This window comes from Filicampus tigris, chromosome 4 (genome assembly GCF_054856515.1).
Source record: "Filicampus tigris isolate MCC_2025a chromosome 4, RoL_Ftig_1.0, whole genome shotgun sequence".
NCBI lineage: Eukaryota > Metazoa > Chordata > Actinopteri > Syngnathiformes > Syngnathidae > Filicampus > Filicampus tigris.
Genome location: NC_141220.1, coordinates 23,383,448 through 23,401,098, shown reverse-complemented (window position 1 = coordinate 23,401,098; position 17,651 = coordinate 23,383,448). Strand labels below are relative to the sequence as shown.

At 40.8% G+C, this 17,651-nt stretch overlaps 2 protein-coding genes across 2 annotated transcripts; both read left to right on the top strand.

Annotated features, from left to right (window-relative positions):
* The first annotated feature begins 342 nt into the window (after positions 1-342).
* On the top strand, positions 343-12,918 carry prr5a (proline rich 5a (renal)). Its single transcript, XM_086029206.1, has 11 exons — positions 343-637; positions 2,831-2,961; positions 4,565-4,690; positions 4,978-5,058; positions 5,727-5,775; positions 6,496-6,553; positions 6,962-7,053; positions 7,525-7,665; positions 7,811-7,946; positions 8,989-9,267; positions 9,389-12,918. The coding sequence occupies exons 2-11, from the start codon at positions 2,831-2,833 to the stop codon at positions 9,670-9,672; spliced, it is 1,377 nt and encodes a 458-aa protein (XP_085885332.1). The 5' UTR covers positions 343-637; the 3' UTR covers positions 9,673-12,918.
* A 982-nt stretch (positions 12,919-13,900) lies between these two features.
* LOC147148998 (transmembrane protein 60-like) lies at positions 13,901-16,622 on the top strand. The gene is made up of 2 exons (XM_086029669.1): positions 13,901-14,100; positions 15,091-16,622. The coding sequence occupies exon 2, from the start codon at positions 15,134-15,136 to the stop codon at positions 15,536-15,538; it is 405 nt and encodes a 134-aa protein (XP_085885795.1). The 5' UTR covers positions 13,901-14,100; positions 15,091-15,133; the 3' UTR covers positions 15,539-16,622.
* The last annotated feature ends 1,029 nt before the right edge of the window (positions 16,623-17,651 follow it).

The following is a 17,651-nucleotide window of genomic DNA, read 5'->3' as shown; positions in this document are numbered from 1 at the left end:
AAGCAAATTTAGGTACTGTGATTTCTCTTGGTTTTTTTTAAATATATTGTTTTTGCTGTGGTATTTGTGTCATCCAGGGACCTCAATTAAACCACATCACTGTAGTCTTAAATGCAAATTGCGCGTGCACCAGCACATGAATGTAATATCAGCGTGTTGTGTGCGCACGAATTCGTGTTTGTGTACGTGTGCGCGCGCAGCCGTTCCCTCTGTTTTGTATCTGGGGTGTTTGTGGCGTTCAGGGATCTCTCGTAAACCACGGCACTATTCTCCCAACATGACACTTCCTTGCGTAAATAGACACTACTGCGCGTGCATGTGACGGTGCCGCTGCGGGATCGCGTGCCTCTCGTCAAAACAAAGCGGCGGCGCGCGCACGGGAGCGAGCGGAGGCGCATGCTTCATGAATGAGTCCTCCGCGATCTGCACTGTACTGCTAACACCACCACCCGTACCACTGCCACCACCTCCAAAGGACCTCACACCGGACCCATCGTCCGCCCTATGCCCGACTAGGAGCTCCATCCGGCGGATCAAGACCCGGCGAGCCACCGATGAGCCCGGACGGAACCGACCTGACATCGGAGCTATATGCACGCGTCCTTTCGGCTAGAACCAGGCGACAGGACACGGAACGGTGAGCGTGGCAACTTTAGATCCACCATGATGCTTTTTTTTTTTTGTGGACTTTAAGGTGTTGTGTGTGGGGAACACCTTAGAACACTCCTTTGTTGGATCAACGTGGACTGTTGCTTGTATGCGCGCCAGACTGATTGGCCATTTTATGTGGAATAATCACAACAGGCTCGGTCGCAGTCTGCTTGCGCTAGGCCGGGAAAGCAATGCTGTGAGGTGGTCGTAAAAATGTTATCGTAAAAAGACAAAGAGGAGAAAGGAAGGAGGGTGGAGAGATGCAGAAAGCTCCCCCAGACTGGCGTTGCGGCTCTGCTGGCCTCCAACCTCACCTTTGACTCAAGACATGAAAACACACCCATGTTATGTTAGATGTGGGCAGGCGTTAAAATAAGACGCGCGTCGTTGGTTCTTTTTGTCTTAAAAAAAAACAAAAAAAAACCACACACACTTAAGCCCAGACTGTTGTTCACCTTCTGATCAGTGGGTGGCGCGTTTCTATGAGGAGACACCCAAATAACAGGAGCGTCATACAGCCTGCCGTGGAAAGTCGTTTGAGTATTTTTTTCCATATCCTTGATATGTAGACGATATACATGTACTACGAGTATGCTCTTTGTCCTCACTAGTAAGGCAATTCAGGACCATAGTAGAGCCACTCTGTCTCGCTCGTAAGCCCACAGCAGGGGCAGGGGCGTCACTCTTTGTGTGTGCGGGGGGCTATGGGTGCTAAACGATATTTTCTAAATGACACATATTATCCTATAGCAAACATTTAGTGAATAACATGAAGTTAGTATTACCTTTCGACAGGTGAGGGTTGCCCCTCTGATCAACACCCATGAGCAGGGGCCACCTATGTAGTGGGATCCCCAAAGCCCACATGAGTATACCTTGCACCTTTTCTAAAAATAGCTCATCACTGATGGGACATTTTGATTTTGTAGGCAGAGCTGGGCATTTTACTAAAAACCGAGCATCAATATCAAGATATCAAGAATATGGAGTCAATGTTTAATACCCTCCTTCTCCTCATGCTGCACATGCACATACATGCTTTTACTCTTGGCTACTGTGTGTTTGTGTGTGTGTGGTTAGGTGGCAGTACAAGTTGAGCAAATATTGCAAAACTCTCCCAGTCGGAGAGTTTGGAAATAACAGACTCGATACTGTAGCTCATGACTGCACAAGTACGGCAGCGCTTTAAAAACACAGATGTCCAGCTCGAGACCCGCGAGCCAAATTCCAAATTTATACCCTCTACAAAAAAACCCTCACATTTTTGTGTTTGAAGCTCGCATCAAAAATGACATAATAACCAAATGCAAGGGGAATTATGTGACATATACACAGTAGCCAGTTTATTTTTTGATTAAGTTGGCTATTTGTGAATTTGTTATTTGACATAATATGACTTGACTCCTCCATTACCATTTTGAATGTTTGTTATGTGCAAAGCAAGCATCTTCAGCTGTGCTATGAAAATTATCAATGGTAATAAACGTTGTTAAACTTGGCATTTTCACTCAGTAAAAATAGTTTGAAAAGGTTGGACAGGCCCTTAACAAAATGTGAAAAAAAAGTGAAGCACTGTGAATACTTTCTGGACACGTGTGAAATTTTTGGCCTAAGTGAATTTTGACCAGCCTCTTTGAATATACAGTGTTTGACTTTAAAGTTTCCACTGTACTGTATGAACATAACATCCTTGGTAGAGGTAATAACGGGAAATGTAAAAGAGTACAATCCAACAACATTTGTGTTTTTAGCTGTGTTAAAAAAAAAGACTTGTTTTGATCTAGAGAATACCACAAATAAATCTATGAAGACAAAGAGCTTCAACAACCAACATAGTGACAGTGTTGTTAATGCCCAGCTGTAGCGCTCTCTCTCACCATTAAAAGAGCAATGTGCCATTAATCCGCAGAAAAGTCAATTAATTAGCCAGTTCTTCAATGATCATGTTAACTGTCAGCTTCAGAAAACACTTCAGAATACAGGTGAGCTGTGCTTGGTCGTCACCTGAGCAACTGTGATGTCATTTTCAGTCGACAGAAGTGACAAAATGGCCGCCCCGTGAGATGGCAAAAAACGGGTGGATTTTGCTGCTTAACCCATATTCCACAAATGCAATATTAATCAGAAATGCTCTTGCCCTCAGTATATTATAACATCATTTGTGATTGTCCGTATCGAGATGCTGGATGGCCTCAGGCGGAGGCACGCCTCCCGCTCCTCCCCCCGGCCCCTCTCCCTCAACTTCAGCACCTTCTCGGCGCCTCCCCCGAGCCCGGACTTGGACGGTGGCAATGAGCATCCAATCAGGAGGTGAGCATCACTCACTCGTTAAGATTAATGGTTACTAAAGCCGAGCATTCTGGGTAATCTACTTATCCGCGTGCTGTTAAATCCCGCCGTCTCTCGTGCCCATCAAGTTGAAACCATCTTTTGAGATGATTCGAATTAAGTCAGCCCCACAGTTTTGTTGCTTGATAGATTCCCGACCTGACTGCAATAGGTCAAAATCAGCACTAGAGTAGATTCTCAAATTTATCTCAACTTGTGTGACAGTCAAGTAACTGTATTAAAGCATAAAGAGAAAAAACCAAGACCAAATAATGAAATTATTGACTAAATGATCTAACCTGTACGCATGTATAACATATCGTAAAATAATTCAATTCAACCACATTTCCTAACAATCATCATGTAATTTAATATATATTAATCAAAACCTGTTTTATACTCCAAGAATCAATATTTTCAAATACCTTTACCTTTTAACGTAAGAAGAAAATGCTTGCAATGTCTCTCCATTATTATTTATTACATATGCTCATTGTAAATTTTGGTACAGATTTTAGCAAGCCTCATGGAAGTTGACATACTTGATTTGCTTTTTTATGGGCCACAGAAAATGATGTGGCAGGCCCCCGGGCCTTGAAGCGGAAGTCAACTCAAACATTTTTTTTTAGCCCACTAGTTGAAAAAAGGCATTCTGATAAATATTGCGTGTGAGGAATAAGAGTTAATCCACTCATTTTTAGCCATCTCTGGAGGCGGCCATTTTGTCACACAGTTTGTTTTGTTTTGTTTGTTTGTTTGTTTGTTTATCACAGTTGCTCAGATCTCAGATAACGACCAATCACGGCTCTGCTGTTTTCTGACGCTGAGCCATGATTGGTTGTTACCTGAGCCCTGAGTAGTTGTGATGTCATTTTCAGTCGACACAAGTCACAAAATGGCCGCCCCCGGAGATGGCTAAAAACGGGTGGATTAACTCTTATTCCACAAACGCAATAATAATCAGAATGCCGTGTTTCAACTAGTGGGCTTGCATAGAACATATTCTTGAAAAAAATATGTTTGGGATGATTTCTACTTTAAGTTTGGTCGCGGGTGTATGTGGACTCGCTCAGTGTTTCAATGCAAGTGTGTCGTGCTGTCTTGTACAATTGTCCTCTTGCGTGAGTCGTTGACAGAGCAGGAAGCGCTCCTTTATTGTAACTCGACTTCCTACTGCTCTTGTTTTTGTTATCACCGAGCCATGCGATCGTCTTCTTCCTCCTCTCGGCTTTACAGTGACAGGCGCTCGGCTGCTGCTTACACTGCACTTCCACTGGCGTCTGTGTGCTGCATAAATATTTGTTGGCATCAATGCCGGTATTGTTTGGGAATCCCATCGCTACCTCTGTTCTCGCCTCCTCTCTCGGGGAGCTCGGGGCAGCGCCCATCCTACTTTCTCATCTCGCGTCACTCACGCGTGTTCTACTTTGAGTCTTGTCCTTTGTCTTACGTCGTCCTCCCTCTGGCTTCCCGTCTTGCTTTTCCTCTGCGTCTCTGGCTCTCGACTTTCCTTCTTTTATTGTACGGCGTCGCTGAGTGTGTTTTGCTGGCTGGTATCGCCCCCCTCTTCTATGACTCCTTTGAGGACTCTGCACCGGCTGAAGCTGATGAGCTCGCCCAGCCTCAGCGAGCTGGCCAAGAGCGACAAGGGTTCACCGGAGGACAGAGGCGAGAAGCAGAAGAGGGCTGGAGCCAACGCCACCTGGAACAGGTACTGTACGTCACGTTAGGGCTTAACGTAGGACGCACTGCCCTCCCTTCCATTCAAATATTTGAACAATAAATATGGAAACAATTTTAACAATTAAATTTTGGACATTTTCAGATTTAAAAAAAAAAAAATATATATATATATATATATATATATGATTACATGATCATTTTGGATGGTGGGAGGAAGCCAGAGTAGCCAAATCAAGACTCAAACTCACAACCCAAACCTTCTTAATGTGAATGTGGCAAATTGTAGTTTAAAATGTAGTTTGTGTGTCCTTGCAGCATCCACAATGCCGTCATCGCCGTCTTCCAGAAGAAAGGCTTGGCCGACAATGAACTTTATGTCCTCAACGAAGGCGTCCGGTAGGTTGATACGGCGAATGTACATTTAATGTTTTTTGTGAGAGGTTTCAGCCATATCGACAAGCATTTCCTTCTATTCAGAAAAACACAACACTGTGAGCCAAAAAAAAAAAAAAAAAATGGCAATTGAAGTTGGAATGTTAAAATGCCTAAGGCCAATCTTAGAAAATCAAAGTGAATTTTAATAGGACAGAATACAATGGACCCCCGTATACTCACGGGTTGGCACTTGTGGATTCGCATATTTGTGGATTATCCCACAATTTTTTTTCCTAATATTTTAATATATTCAAAGATTGTTTGTTTTCTGTTCAATTCCAGTTTCTCGTTGTTTGAATTCCATTTCAAATTGTGCTGACTGAGCACTTTGTGTCCACGACGCTTGTTTAGGTTCTGTGTGTTCACGGCAGATATGTCATTATCTTTGCACACGGCAGTCATCAAACGCACACACGCCCTCATTATGAAAGAGTAAAGTACACAGGAGCAAGTCCGCGCACACACACACACACACACACACACACGCACCAAGATAAACAAGACGCGCAATGTCCTGTTTTTGTAACGAAGCGCAGACAAGTCAACATTTGTTTTGTGTGTGTTGTAAACATGACCCGAGTCACACATTTTGCTGCTGATCCTCGATAAAGTCAATGTCCCTCCGCCAGGCACCTGCTGAAGACCGAGCTGGGTTCCTTCTTCACAGAATACCTTCAGGTAACCCCAGTAGGACAATTGCACGATTATGATGACACTTTGTGTTTCCCAACCTTTACTGAGCCAAGGCACATACAGCGAAGCATCAGTTTCTCAGTTCCAGACCCAGCCGCAATAAGTGGAAAATTTGCAAAATAGGGCGCAATGGAAAGAATATTTTTGAAACGCTTCTACACAATTTCAAGCATATTCAAAGTTATTCTAACACATTTTCAAGCAAAGACTCTTGTATAACATCACTTCAAGGAAATAAAAAGAAGAATCTTGCTCGCACAGTAGGGCAAAATCCTCCTAGTCAATTTTCATATTTTTTCACAAATTGACACTGTTGGTCAGTCCCCACGAGGGTCTGTTAATTCTACAAACGACTAACCAATCTTAAGTGTTGAAAATAGCGTGAAAACCTATAATACAATGTTTTAGAGGTAAAAAAAAAAAAAATCTCTATGTAATGAAATAATGATCACGTCTCAGTTTATTCCCGCATGCACTTACTCAGTGACATCTGTTTTTCGTTGAACACAAAGCTATTATTCTGTTGTGTGGATGGCAACAAGTGGATACACAGCATTTAATTATTTTACCTGTCACTATACTGTAGGTCACAGGCATAGATAAATGTACAAAGAAGCATTATTTGTAGCAAATAAATCGGTTGGGAATCACTGTCAATATTTTGGAAGGCGGACGATCTTTATTATGTCTCATTTAACGTTGCAGAACCAGCTGCTGACGAAGGGCATGGTCATCTTGAGAGACAAAATAAGGTTCTACGAAGGTATGAGTTCCTATAAATACAAGTACAGTGTAAAGATGTTCCCAGGTATCTTAAAGAAGAAGTCAACCCCCAACAATTATTTGCAATAATATGTTGTATGCGCCTTCATTAGTCTAAACATGGCATTCTGATTAATATATGAGTTAAGCAACAAAATCCACCCGTTTTTAGCCATCTCGGGAGCGGCCATTTTGTCACTTTTGTCGACTGAAAATGACATCACAGTTGCTCAGGGCTCAGGTAACAACCAATCATGGCTCGGCTTCAGAAAACAGGTGAGCTGTGATTGGCCGTTACCTGAACCTCCGAGCAACTGTGATATAGCAAAATGGCCGCCGCCTGGGATGGACAACAAAAGCCCATCAGGAAAAAAAATAGCTGAGAAAGCGTGACTTTGCCAACTTGCAGGTCAGAAGTTATTGGACTCTCTGGCCGAGACGTGGGACTTCTTCTTCTGTGATGTGCTCTCCATGCTGCAGGCCATCTTCCACCCAGTCCAGGTAGGCCGTCGTCACAAGAGGACAGCCGGCAAGATCAACCAAGTAGTTGCATTTGGTACCTGGGCTTTCAGTGGGGACTTCACCCACCTTTTAACTCATTCACCGCCATTGATGAATGTACTTGTCTTTTCACAGTCCAGCCATTCAAAAGAATTTTTTTTATTTTTTTTCAAACATTAGGGTAAAAGAGGGTCTGAAAATGTCTGGCAGTGAATGAGTTAATACCACCATTATCACATTGCGCAATTATAGAAAACATGAAATATTATCCCCACCCCAAAATGCAATATATGCTAATGCATACAGAGCAAATCACAATCAATATTTTATGGGCAATAAATCTAACATCTACAAACATTAAACTGGAAGCAGTGTTGGAAACAAAATGCGGAGAATAAACTGTTGGGGGGAGAAAGAAAAAAAAAAAATCACCACTGCACTGAGCCCTGTTGTTGTTGTTGTCGGGCACAGGGTAAGGAGCCATCTGTCCGCCAGCTGGCTCTGCTCCACTTCAGGAGCACCATCGTCCTGAGTGTCAAGCTGGAGGACGCCCTGGCCCGGCCTCGGGCACGAGTGCCGCCTTCCGTTACGCAGATGTTGCTCATCCTGCAGGTAAGCATAGTTCTCATTGTTTGTCATGGCGCTTATTTTGACACACGCAACGTAGCCGCGCAGCATTTGTCGTGGATTTTCTATGCATACAATGAAATATTGTGTCATGTATTGACAGATATTTGTTGTTTTTTTTCCACTGCAGGGGGTTCATGAGTCACGTGGTGTGAATGAGGACTATCTGAGGCTGGAGTCTCTGGTCCAGAAGGTGGTCTCACCCTACTTGGGCACTCACGGGCTTTACTCTGGAGATGACACAGAGGACCACTGCTGTGTTCTGGGTGAGACCAGTGTGTAGTTTGGGGGTGTTTAACAGTGATGGAAATGGCATATGTTCAAGAAAAAAGGTTGCATATGTAGTTTAAAAGAAGGTTTAAAGACAAGGCATTCTGATAAATATTGCGTTTGTGGAATAAGAGTTAATCCATCCGTTTTTAGTCATCTCTGGCGGCGGCCATTTTGTCACTTCTGTCGACTGAAAATGACATCATAACTGCTCAGGTAACAACCAATCACGGCTGACCTGTTTTCTGAAGCTGAGCCGTGATTGGTCGTTACCTGAGCCCTGAGCAGTTTTGATGTCATTTTCAGCCGACAGAAGCGACAAAATGGCCGCCCCTGAGATGGCTAAAAAGGGGTGAATTTGCTGTTTAACTCATATTTCATATTAATCATATTGCCTTGTTTCAACATATTCTTGGGAAAAATATGTTTGGGTTGATTTCTTCTTTGAAAAATGAAAGTAATATATAGTCAAAAAAAGTTGTGTATATTTGAGTAAAGAGTAGTTTTGAAAATTTGTTCCACAATGGGGAAATTTGCATATATTTGAGGAAAAAAAGTACCGGTAATATAATTCATAGCCAGAAAGTTTATATGTTGTAGAAAAAAGTCATAAATGTATATCATGCGTTCAGAATTTCTGAACTCAATTCAATTCAATTGAAGAACTTGAATTGACTTCCACCCCACAGGATGCTGAAGTTAATTTGAATTACAGGAAGTGGCATTTAATTCACTGCAACTCCGAGAAACTCGTTCTTATCACATGTCAGTGAGAATGAGACTTTTAGCAACTTTTCTTCCAAATGGAAGTGCAGAGACATTATGTACAAATCTTTTCAAGTTATATTTTTCAGAAATTCATTTGGTCTTCAATGAGCCGGTATTACCGGTATGAAAAGTCAGAATATGACAAGATTGACATTTTTGGAAAAAAAAGTCCTGAAATTATGATAATTAAAAAACAAAACAAAAAAAAAACCCATAATATGACAGGTGTGTTTAACAAGCCGCCTCCTCCTGTTCCCGTTGCTCCCTTAGAGAAGCGCTTCCAGTGGGGCTGGTCCAAGTCTGCCGAGCATCTATCCAAGAACCCGGTGGTCCGATCGAAAAGCTACAACATCCCGCTGCTCCTGACTCCCGTGGCCGAGTACGACGCCGACTGCGGCTCAGTGGGCAGCGGAGGAATCCGCCGCCACTCGGCCTGCGAGATGATCTCCTGCCTGGAGGAGCAGAAGTTGAACTACGCCGAGCTGGCGGCGAGTTCCGACCTCTCCGGCTCCGCCTCCAACAGGCTCTGCGTGGGCTCACAGTTCAAAGGTAGCTTTTGACGCTACCGGCAGCCAATCGGAACCCCTGAGAATGAAAATCCAGTCCGTAAAATGCTCTTATTATGTTTTTATTATTTTATATCGATATGGACTTTTTCCGTGATTGACAGGCATGATGCAGACGGGAGCCTCCTCCATGGATCTGCCTCTGTCGTCCCCGTCCATCTTGCACTCGTCGGGGGCTCTCCACGGCAGCGAAGCCACCACCACCGTGAGCGACCTCGGCAAGGTGGGGTCCTGCTCACCGCCCAGCGAGTCCTCCAGCCCCGAAACCATCATCGGGCAAGTCCTCCAGTCGGCCGACTCCGACTCGGACGGGATATTCATCGACTTCCCGCCTCATTCGTCTGAGTCTCACGGCTACGGCCGCGAGAGCAGGCAGAGCACAGTATAGCTGTACGCACGCACGCACGCATGCCAGCACACACACACACACACACACTTGCACACACATTTGTGATTATCATTGTTAGTACATTTCCACAAGTCCATTTCATGGCTTTGAATTTATCCTCTTCTCCATCCATTTATGCTGCTTTTGTGAAATTATGTAATTGGAAAAGTTAAAGGCTTAAAAACATGAAACTGCAGTGGATCCCCGTTTACCGATACACTCAAGATGTGAAAATCCGTAATACAGCGACTGTATTTAAAAAAAAAAAAAGTTTTCTACCCCTTCCACACCCTTATTTAAATATTAAAACACATGTAAACATATTACAACACACTTAAAAATGTTCCTTACCACCCGCTCTCACTTTTTCATCAAGAAAGGAGAGATTTTCATACAACATCACTTTGCGGAAACGAAAAAAAAAAGACTTACAGTTTTCCAAATAAGAAGCCTAGTGTGCTTGCTTCAAGCTGTTTATTTTTCAGACAGTGTTTGAACTGCATAACATTCAACCAAACCGTATCATTTCATTTTCTGAAAGTCCGCTATCTTAATGATAGCATATAATGCAAAACACTATAGACTGGCTAACTGAAATGAGCATAGATGTTATGCTAATCATAAACCTGGCAACTGCTACTTTTACACCACAGGTCAGTCCGGTGCTGCTTGTCCGTATTTCAGGCCTGTCCATCCGAGTCGTCGGCGACAGACAAACGGCGTCGAGAACAAACTTACTGGTACGATAGCCGATTGGCTGCCGCTGATGTGGGACGGACTGGGCCCACGTGGGTCGGCTTGAAATACAGACGGAAACAGTGACGGACCTTCCGTCAGGCTGACGGAATGCCCACCTCTGTTTAACACGCTCGGAGCAGCAAAAAATACAAATAGAGAAAATAGCATTACTTGCGAGCATTTTTTTTTTCCTCTCTGTTCTGTTGGAATGATGACGATTACTCATCTTAGTCGGGGACCTTCTCTGCCTCTTCTTCTTGCTGTTTATCACGCTGCATGTCTTCCAGCAAAGGCATGTTGTGGCACAAGATGGTACTACACTCAAGGTGTGCAACTCTAAATTCAGATTTGCCTGTATGCTGTAAAAACCCACTTAAAAAAAATCACTGCGATATAACAGGGCCGTGAACGATGAACTGCGATAAAGCGGGGGGGGGGGTTCACTGCATTTTCAATAAAAGAACACTCAGACTTCCGCCAAGGTTAAGCTCTTAACAACAAGTGACCAAAAATGCATTGATTGTTTATTTATACCGTATGTCTATGTGTACACGAACAATACCTTAAAAAAAATTGTCATCATTTTCCGCAAAAAATTTGGAGAGATGCAGCATGGATCAAAGATGCGACAACATTTTGGTGCAGATCTAGATAAAGAAGTGTGTGTGATCACAGGCCATTGAAAAGCTTGTATCTCCATTATTTGTATTTTGTTCTTTTTATGAATACTGAGGAAGTTTGCAGATGATTGTTTTTAAAAAAGAAGCAAAATTCAGATACATGCTTTTTAAAACGAAAGAACCGGAGATGTATCCTTTAACAAAAACACTCCAAAAATAGTTAAGAAAATGCGCCTTAACATGGAGGATAAGACTGGTGATACATCCATTTTTTTTTTTTTTAAATAAAAATTAAAACCGATACGACTATGTGCCTTTTAAAACAAAAAATAAAAAAATGGAGATACCTGCCTTAAAAATTCACTAAATTTGGAGAGACAGCACGTGCTCAGTAAAAAATTAGATGTCGTTAATCGAAACAGGAAAATGGGAGGTATAATACTTTTAAAAAGACTAATAGTGAGATTAAAATGGAAAAAAATGAAGATGCATGCTAAATTAAATTTACTGAAAATTTGAGCCATGTGATTTTTGAAAGGAAAAAAAATCCCACAATGCAGGTTTTTTAATTAAAAAAATTAGATGGATGTTTCTTCTAATTAGAGGAGGGATACATACTTTATAAAATAGAAATATATTTTCTAAAATCTGATGATAATTTCTTTATTAAAAGAAATACATGGTGTATTCATATTTCAAAAATTGGAGATACATGTTTTCAAAAAGAATTAAAATTGAGATACATGTCTTAAAAGGAAATGTGTGCTTTTTTTTTTTAGAAAAAAGGAGCTATGCGCTAAATATAAAAACATAACAGAATTTGAAGATATTGTGCTTTTAAAGAAAAAAAAATGGTGATATTGTTAATGAAGAAAGAGAAAAAAAGATTGGTGGGAGACAACCGCAAAATATGAATGTGCGTTTTAAAAATGACCCAAAATCCCCAAATTGTTGATACATGCTTTTAAAATAATAATAATAATAATCCAAACAGTTTTCCTGTGAAACCTTTCATTTGTGCATCTACACCTTTTATTTGGATCTGTTCAAAAAATGTCACGGCTTCCGCTTTGCTCCATGACACGCCTCTGTACAAACTTTCATGGAAAATCTCGTTGTCGTTTTCACTCAGTAACGCTCACATTCCTCGCGGGAGGGAATAATTGTCAAAGTGACGTGAGGTGTCCTTGCATTGTCACCAATGGTCTATCATTTATTGAGTGAAATAATAATAATGTGCAGCTTCATTCCAATGAGGATCACATCATCCTTTTTTTCTGAATGTAAAAAGGAATGTCATTCATTTAAAAAAAAAAAGACCAAAAAAAATGAGTAAAGTTTTTTCCACAAAGTTGCGCATTCCCCTTTTCTACATTTGCACCATTTCTGAACCTGTCGTGTGTTGTTATTTTTGCATTTGCTCAATGCATTTTGCGCTAATGTGGCTAATGAACTGTTTCAATGTTGCTGCTTGTAGAGGTCCAAAGGGAAAAAGTTGCTCTTTAGATGGTGTTCTTGTTTTTTTTCCTGCTTTGTACAGAAAGATGTTGAGGTTTTTTAATTGTTTACATTTCAAAAGACAATTGTACTGAATGTTGTCTCACACACTGTATTTTGCACCTTGTAAATACAAGTGCGTTGTTATTATGTTTTTCAGACAGCTAGAAATAATTAAAAAAAAAAAATCACGTGGTCACGATATGAATCTTTTAATAAGGGCTTTTTTAAAAATGATATTTTTCAGCAACAAAAAAAAAAAGTTTTACCTCAAGCTTTTTGTACTTTACTTTTTCGGACAATCTATGGAGTTGTACTTTATATTCATTTGTTATACTTGCCTGGTATGAAAAAAGTAGATTTGAATAAAATGTTCTAATGTGGGTTATCACCTTTGTCTTGTTTTTGTGTTTTTTGTGTCTAGTTATTATTAAATTATTAGTCTCACGCTTTAATGTTCCATTAGTCATTTTCTGACCTTTTGAATAGATATTAAAAAATTCCATGGTTTTATAAAAGAATGAACATTTCTAACAAAAATGCAACATTGACTACTTTCTAAACAGAAAACTAACTGAATATACTGTGTACTTTTAATATTTCCTCACAAAATGCAATCAACACTTTTTAAAAAGAAAAAAAAGTCACCCACTTTCTGAAAAGAAAAAGGAAAATAATTAAGATTTATTATTTTTTTAAATTGGAAATGCATGCTTTTTTTTTTTTTTTCTTTTAAATAAAAGCAAAACCTTGAGATGAATGAACTGACAATAAAAGCCGAGATGCATGCTTTGTAATAGGAAAAGAAACGTGAATGTGTGCTTTAAAAAAAAAAAAACACTCAAACTTTGGAGATATGTCCTTTATAGAAAGAAGAGCAAAATGTCACAAAAATGCTTATACTGTACATTATTTTTGAAAGGGGAAAATAAAGTGACGTGCTTAAAAGAAAAAGAGATACCTGCTTCATAAAATGAAAAAAATAGAGATGCATGCTTTAAAAAACAAATACGGAGATGATTTATGAAAGGGAAAATGTTATAAAAAATGCTTTTTGAAATAATGATACTGTGTAAAAATAAGAAAACTTTGGCTTTTAAAAAAGAAAACTGGCTACTGGACTTGATTTATTTACAAAAAAGAGATAATGGGTGGATGGAGATACAGTACATGTTCATAACAGAGATACGTGTCAGTTTTGTTTTGTTTAGTTTTTTTAAGAAAAATTGAGATACGTTTTTGTTAATAGTGCTTTCATCGAAAATAGAGAATGGACACATGTGTTTTTAAAAGACAAAAAGATGGCGGAAATCGTGTTTTAATTTTTTTTTTTTTTACTTGATGTGACTTTATAGTGAAAGACAGCCTGGTCTTTCCACGTTTCCGTTATGTCGGCGGAAGTCTCTTTACTCAAAGTAACTTGAAGCTAAATTCCTCTCAAACTGTCTCAAGACAAGAAAGCACCTTTATCCCCTAAACGGAGAAAATAAAGTGTCTTTTTTTTAGTTGGATAAACGTTCGCTCAGAGGTCGATGTCGATAGCCTAGTGACGGCGAATCCCCTGCTGGGCTCGGTAAGACATTCTCAGCTTTGTTTTTGTTTTCGTGCTAAACTTGTGCTAACGTGCTTTTGAGTGACAGCGAAACCCTCTTAGAAAAATGCGCGTTTGTAGTTCCGAATCCAATTTGAGGCGAATTTTTGGGGCCGGGACCAGAAATAAGAATCATTTACGAATCCGCCGCGTTGGCTCGAACCATCCGGCTGGGACGTAACGAAATACAAATACTTTGTTCATGTACTTAAGTATATTTTCCAAGCATGTATGTAACAGATATTTATACTTTCCACTTTGTCAAAATAGGCGTGACTTTGGATATTGGAAAGTCAATCATTCCTTCCATCCATCGATTCCCTTCCGCTTATCCGAGGTCAGGGCGCCGGGAAGTCCAGACTTAACGCTCCCTAGCCACTTCGTCCAGCTCCTCGTGTTGGATCCGTAGACGTTCCCAAGCCAGCCGGGAGTCGTAGTCTCGCCAGCGTGTCCTGGGTTATCCTCGGAGCGTCCTCCCAGCGGGACGTTCCCGAAACACCTCACCAAGGAGGGGTCCAGGTGGCATCTTGACATTATTCCCGAGCCACCTCATCGGGCTCCTCTCAACGCGGAGTAGCAGCGGTTCGACTCTGAGCCAATCCCAGATGACCGAGGTTCTCACCTTATCTCTAAGGGAGAGCCCTGACACCCTGTGGAGTTAACTCATTTCGGCTGCTCGTATTCTGGATTCTTTAGGTCACAACTTGTGACCGAAAGACCGCTAAGTCGACAGCTTCGGTTTCCGGCTCAGCTCCCTTTTCACCACGACGGACCGATTCAGGGGCCCTATCACTGCAGTCGCCTGAGTCTATACAATGATTTACAAATCATCTTCTACCTACGTACATTCAATTGAAAACACTACAAAGACAAGATATTTCATATTCAGACTAATGAGCATTTTTTTGGGGGGTCAATATTCTCTCTTTATTACTGATTCAATTACTACTTTTTGTTTCTTTCCAACCCAAGTATCTCTAGTTGAACTCTGGCCGCGGACGGCCGTGGCTCGTCGATGAAGATGTCCCTGGTGCAGCGAGTGTTCCTGTCGTGGATCTTCAGCCTCATCTTCCTCATCATGCTGGTCCTCAAGCTGGACGCCACGGTGCACTGGAACTGGTTCCTCATCTTCCTGCCCGTGTGGACGCTGGACGCCGTCCTGGTCCTCCTGCTGCTGGTCAAGCTGGCCGCTCTGTGCAAGGCCAACGCGGAGCCGCGCGAGGGCGACCCCGGTGCGGCCCGCCGGCTGTGGTACCTGGCGGCCGTGGGGCTCAAGGTGGCCTTCTGCCTGAGCCTGTGCTCCCGCCTGGAGAGGCTGACCGACGTGTGGCTCAGCGTGGTGTGCGTGCCCCTCTGGGTCCTCCTGGGGGGCGCCCTGGTTGAGCTGGGACGCAGCGTCTTTCGCCCACGCAGGGACTGAATTTGGGCATTCACCTCGCACACATTTTTCAGTACTTTTCTTCCTATGGACGACTGCAATGGAACATTTTTTTTTGTTCTTCATTTTAGGGGAGTTTTTTGGGACACTCCCCAAAACTAACTCGATCATTTCTTTGGGGGGGGGGGGGTCTCAGCATGCCCCAAAACTATTTTTGCAAGCGTGTATTTTAAGGGGTCCCGAACTTGCCTCTTTTACTCCCCCCAGGCCAAGACAAAAAAAAAAAAAAAAATAATAATCATTAGTGCTTCTTGGAGATTTATAGAAATAAAATTGACAGAAATGCCATGATAGAAATGTGTAGAATTTGTTGAACAAAAGTCAAAAACTTGAATTATTATTATTTTGTTTTAATACTGTACTTACTTGGAGTCCGATACACTTATTCATTATGGTCACAATGGTTAGAAAGTCACCAAAATGAATTCCAGACTGGTGATATGTTGGAGGAACACGAAGCACTTTGTAGAGGACTACTGTACTTTTCTTGTAATCTAAAAAAGATTTTCACGGAAAATACTACTTCATTCTCTTGAGCATTCATGCTTTTGTTCTGCTTTTTTCATCTAACAATATGCATTTTTATGTACAGCGTTGTAAAGCTGTGTCACAACTTTTCTCGAAGTTTAAAAAAAAAAACTTGACTTCAAAAATAAGACTATATACTTGTTTAACGATTTTTTTTTTTCAATATGACTATTTTCGTACATACAAGCTCCCCCAAAAATGTAACTTTTTGCAAAATTGGACTTTTCCCACCAGGTAAAATTATAACTTTATGTATGGATGTTATGATTTTAATATATTAATTAAGACTGTAACGAAAACCGATTTGAATCTGTTTTGATTTAACCAAATCGTTACGTTTTGAAATGTACCGTCCTTAAATCGTATTGCCACCCGTATATCGAGATACGTATCGAATCGTCACAGGTAAAAATCGGTTTGATGTTGTTGATGATTTGTTGTTTCTTTGAATTGAATTAACTTGTATTAATATGACAAAAGCTGCAGGCGTACCTTATCGATTCAAATCATAATCTCATTAAATGTTGGCACTTCAAAATGCACTCTTCTGTAATCATATCCCAGGAATCGAGATGCCTATCGCATCGTCTTTTATTGGAGACGCGCACACATAAAACCAATATTAGAATGAAGTTGGATTATGACCATTTCCCCAAATATTTTTTTTCCCTTCATAACATTCAGACTTTAATCTGATTTACTACTATATTCTTGTAACACTACCACTTTTATTCACATTTCCATTTTATTCTATTGCGATGCTCATAACATGATTTTAAACTTGTAACATTATGACTGGACTATGAATACATCATAGTAACATTTTCCTGCAAGTAATATACAAAACTTAATCTCAGGGACGGCGTAATTATTTCCACAACTTCAATAACTGCTTCCACATTTTAAAACTCATGACAACTTTTTTTTCTGATATTGTGACGCTCATAACGATTATATTATTACAGCTTTATCCTGGACTGTGATGTACCAGTGACAAAAATGTTTTATGAGTGACATAATATTCTAAGAGTAAAGTCATCATATTGTGAGAACAAGTGGAGAATAAAATCATGAGTAAAATGTGGCAATTTTGTTAATAACACACCGATTTATTCTCAGGGTTTTACTTTAATGACTATTTTTCTCATTTCATTGTTCTGTTAAGTCTACTTTGGGTTTTGTTCATATTACGAGAATTTCTTTAGACCCCCCCCCCCGTTTCTAACATTGCAACTTTATTCTTGAAAATTTTTGATTTCGTTTTTTCCTTACATAAGCTAATTTCCGATTTATTCTTTTAGTACAACCCCCGTCCTTTCTTATTTTTTAAAGACAAGAAATGGCCAACTTTTTCGGAGCTCAGTTTGCCTCTGGTATTGTGTTGCACGACAAGGACACAGTGTGAAAAGACACAGATGGCTGCTGGAATTGACTGTTCAGGGTCTTGATAACAGCCAACGCAAAGTCAGTGACACCTGAATGCAACACACGTCTGGTGCACAGCTGGTGCCTTAGGGAGCAAAAGGAAATGATTAGTAAGAACATTTCTTGCTAATGTAACGGCGCT

Bases quoted from the DNA above. Each gene is read 5' to 3' on its own strand.
- LOC147148998 (XM_086029669.1), top strand. From the start codon at position 15,134: ATGAAGATGTCCCTGGTGCAGCGAGTGTTCCTGTCGTGGATCTTCAGC.
- prr5a (XM_086029206.1), top strand. From the start codon at position 2,831: ATGCTGGATGGCCTCAGGCGGAGGCACGCCTCCCGCTCCTCCCCCCGG. The intron at 2,962-4,564 runs GTGAGCATCACT...GACTCCTTTGAG, and splicing joins AATGAGCATCCAATCAGGAG to GACTCTGCACCGGCTGAAGC. The intron at 5,059-5,726 runs GTAGGTTGATAC...TCCCTCCGCCAG, and splicing joins GTCCTCAACGAAGGCGTCCG to GCACCTGCTGAAGACCGAGC.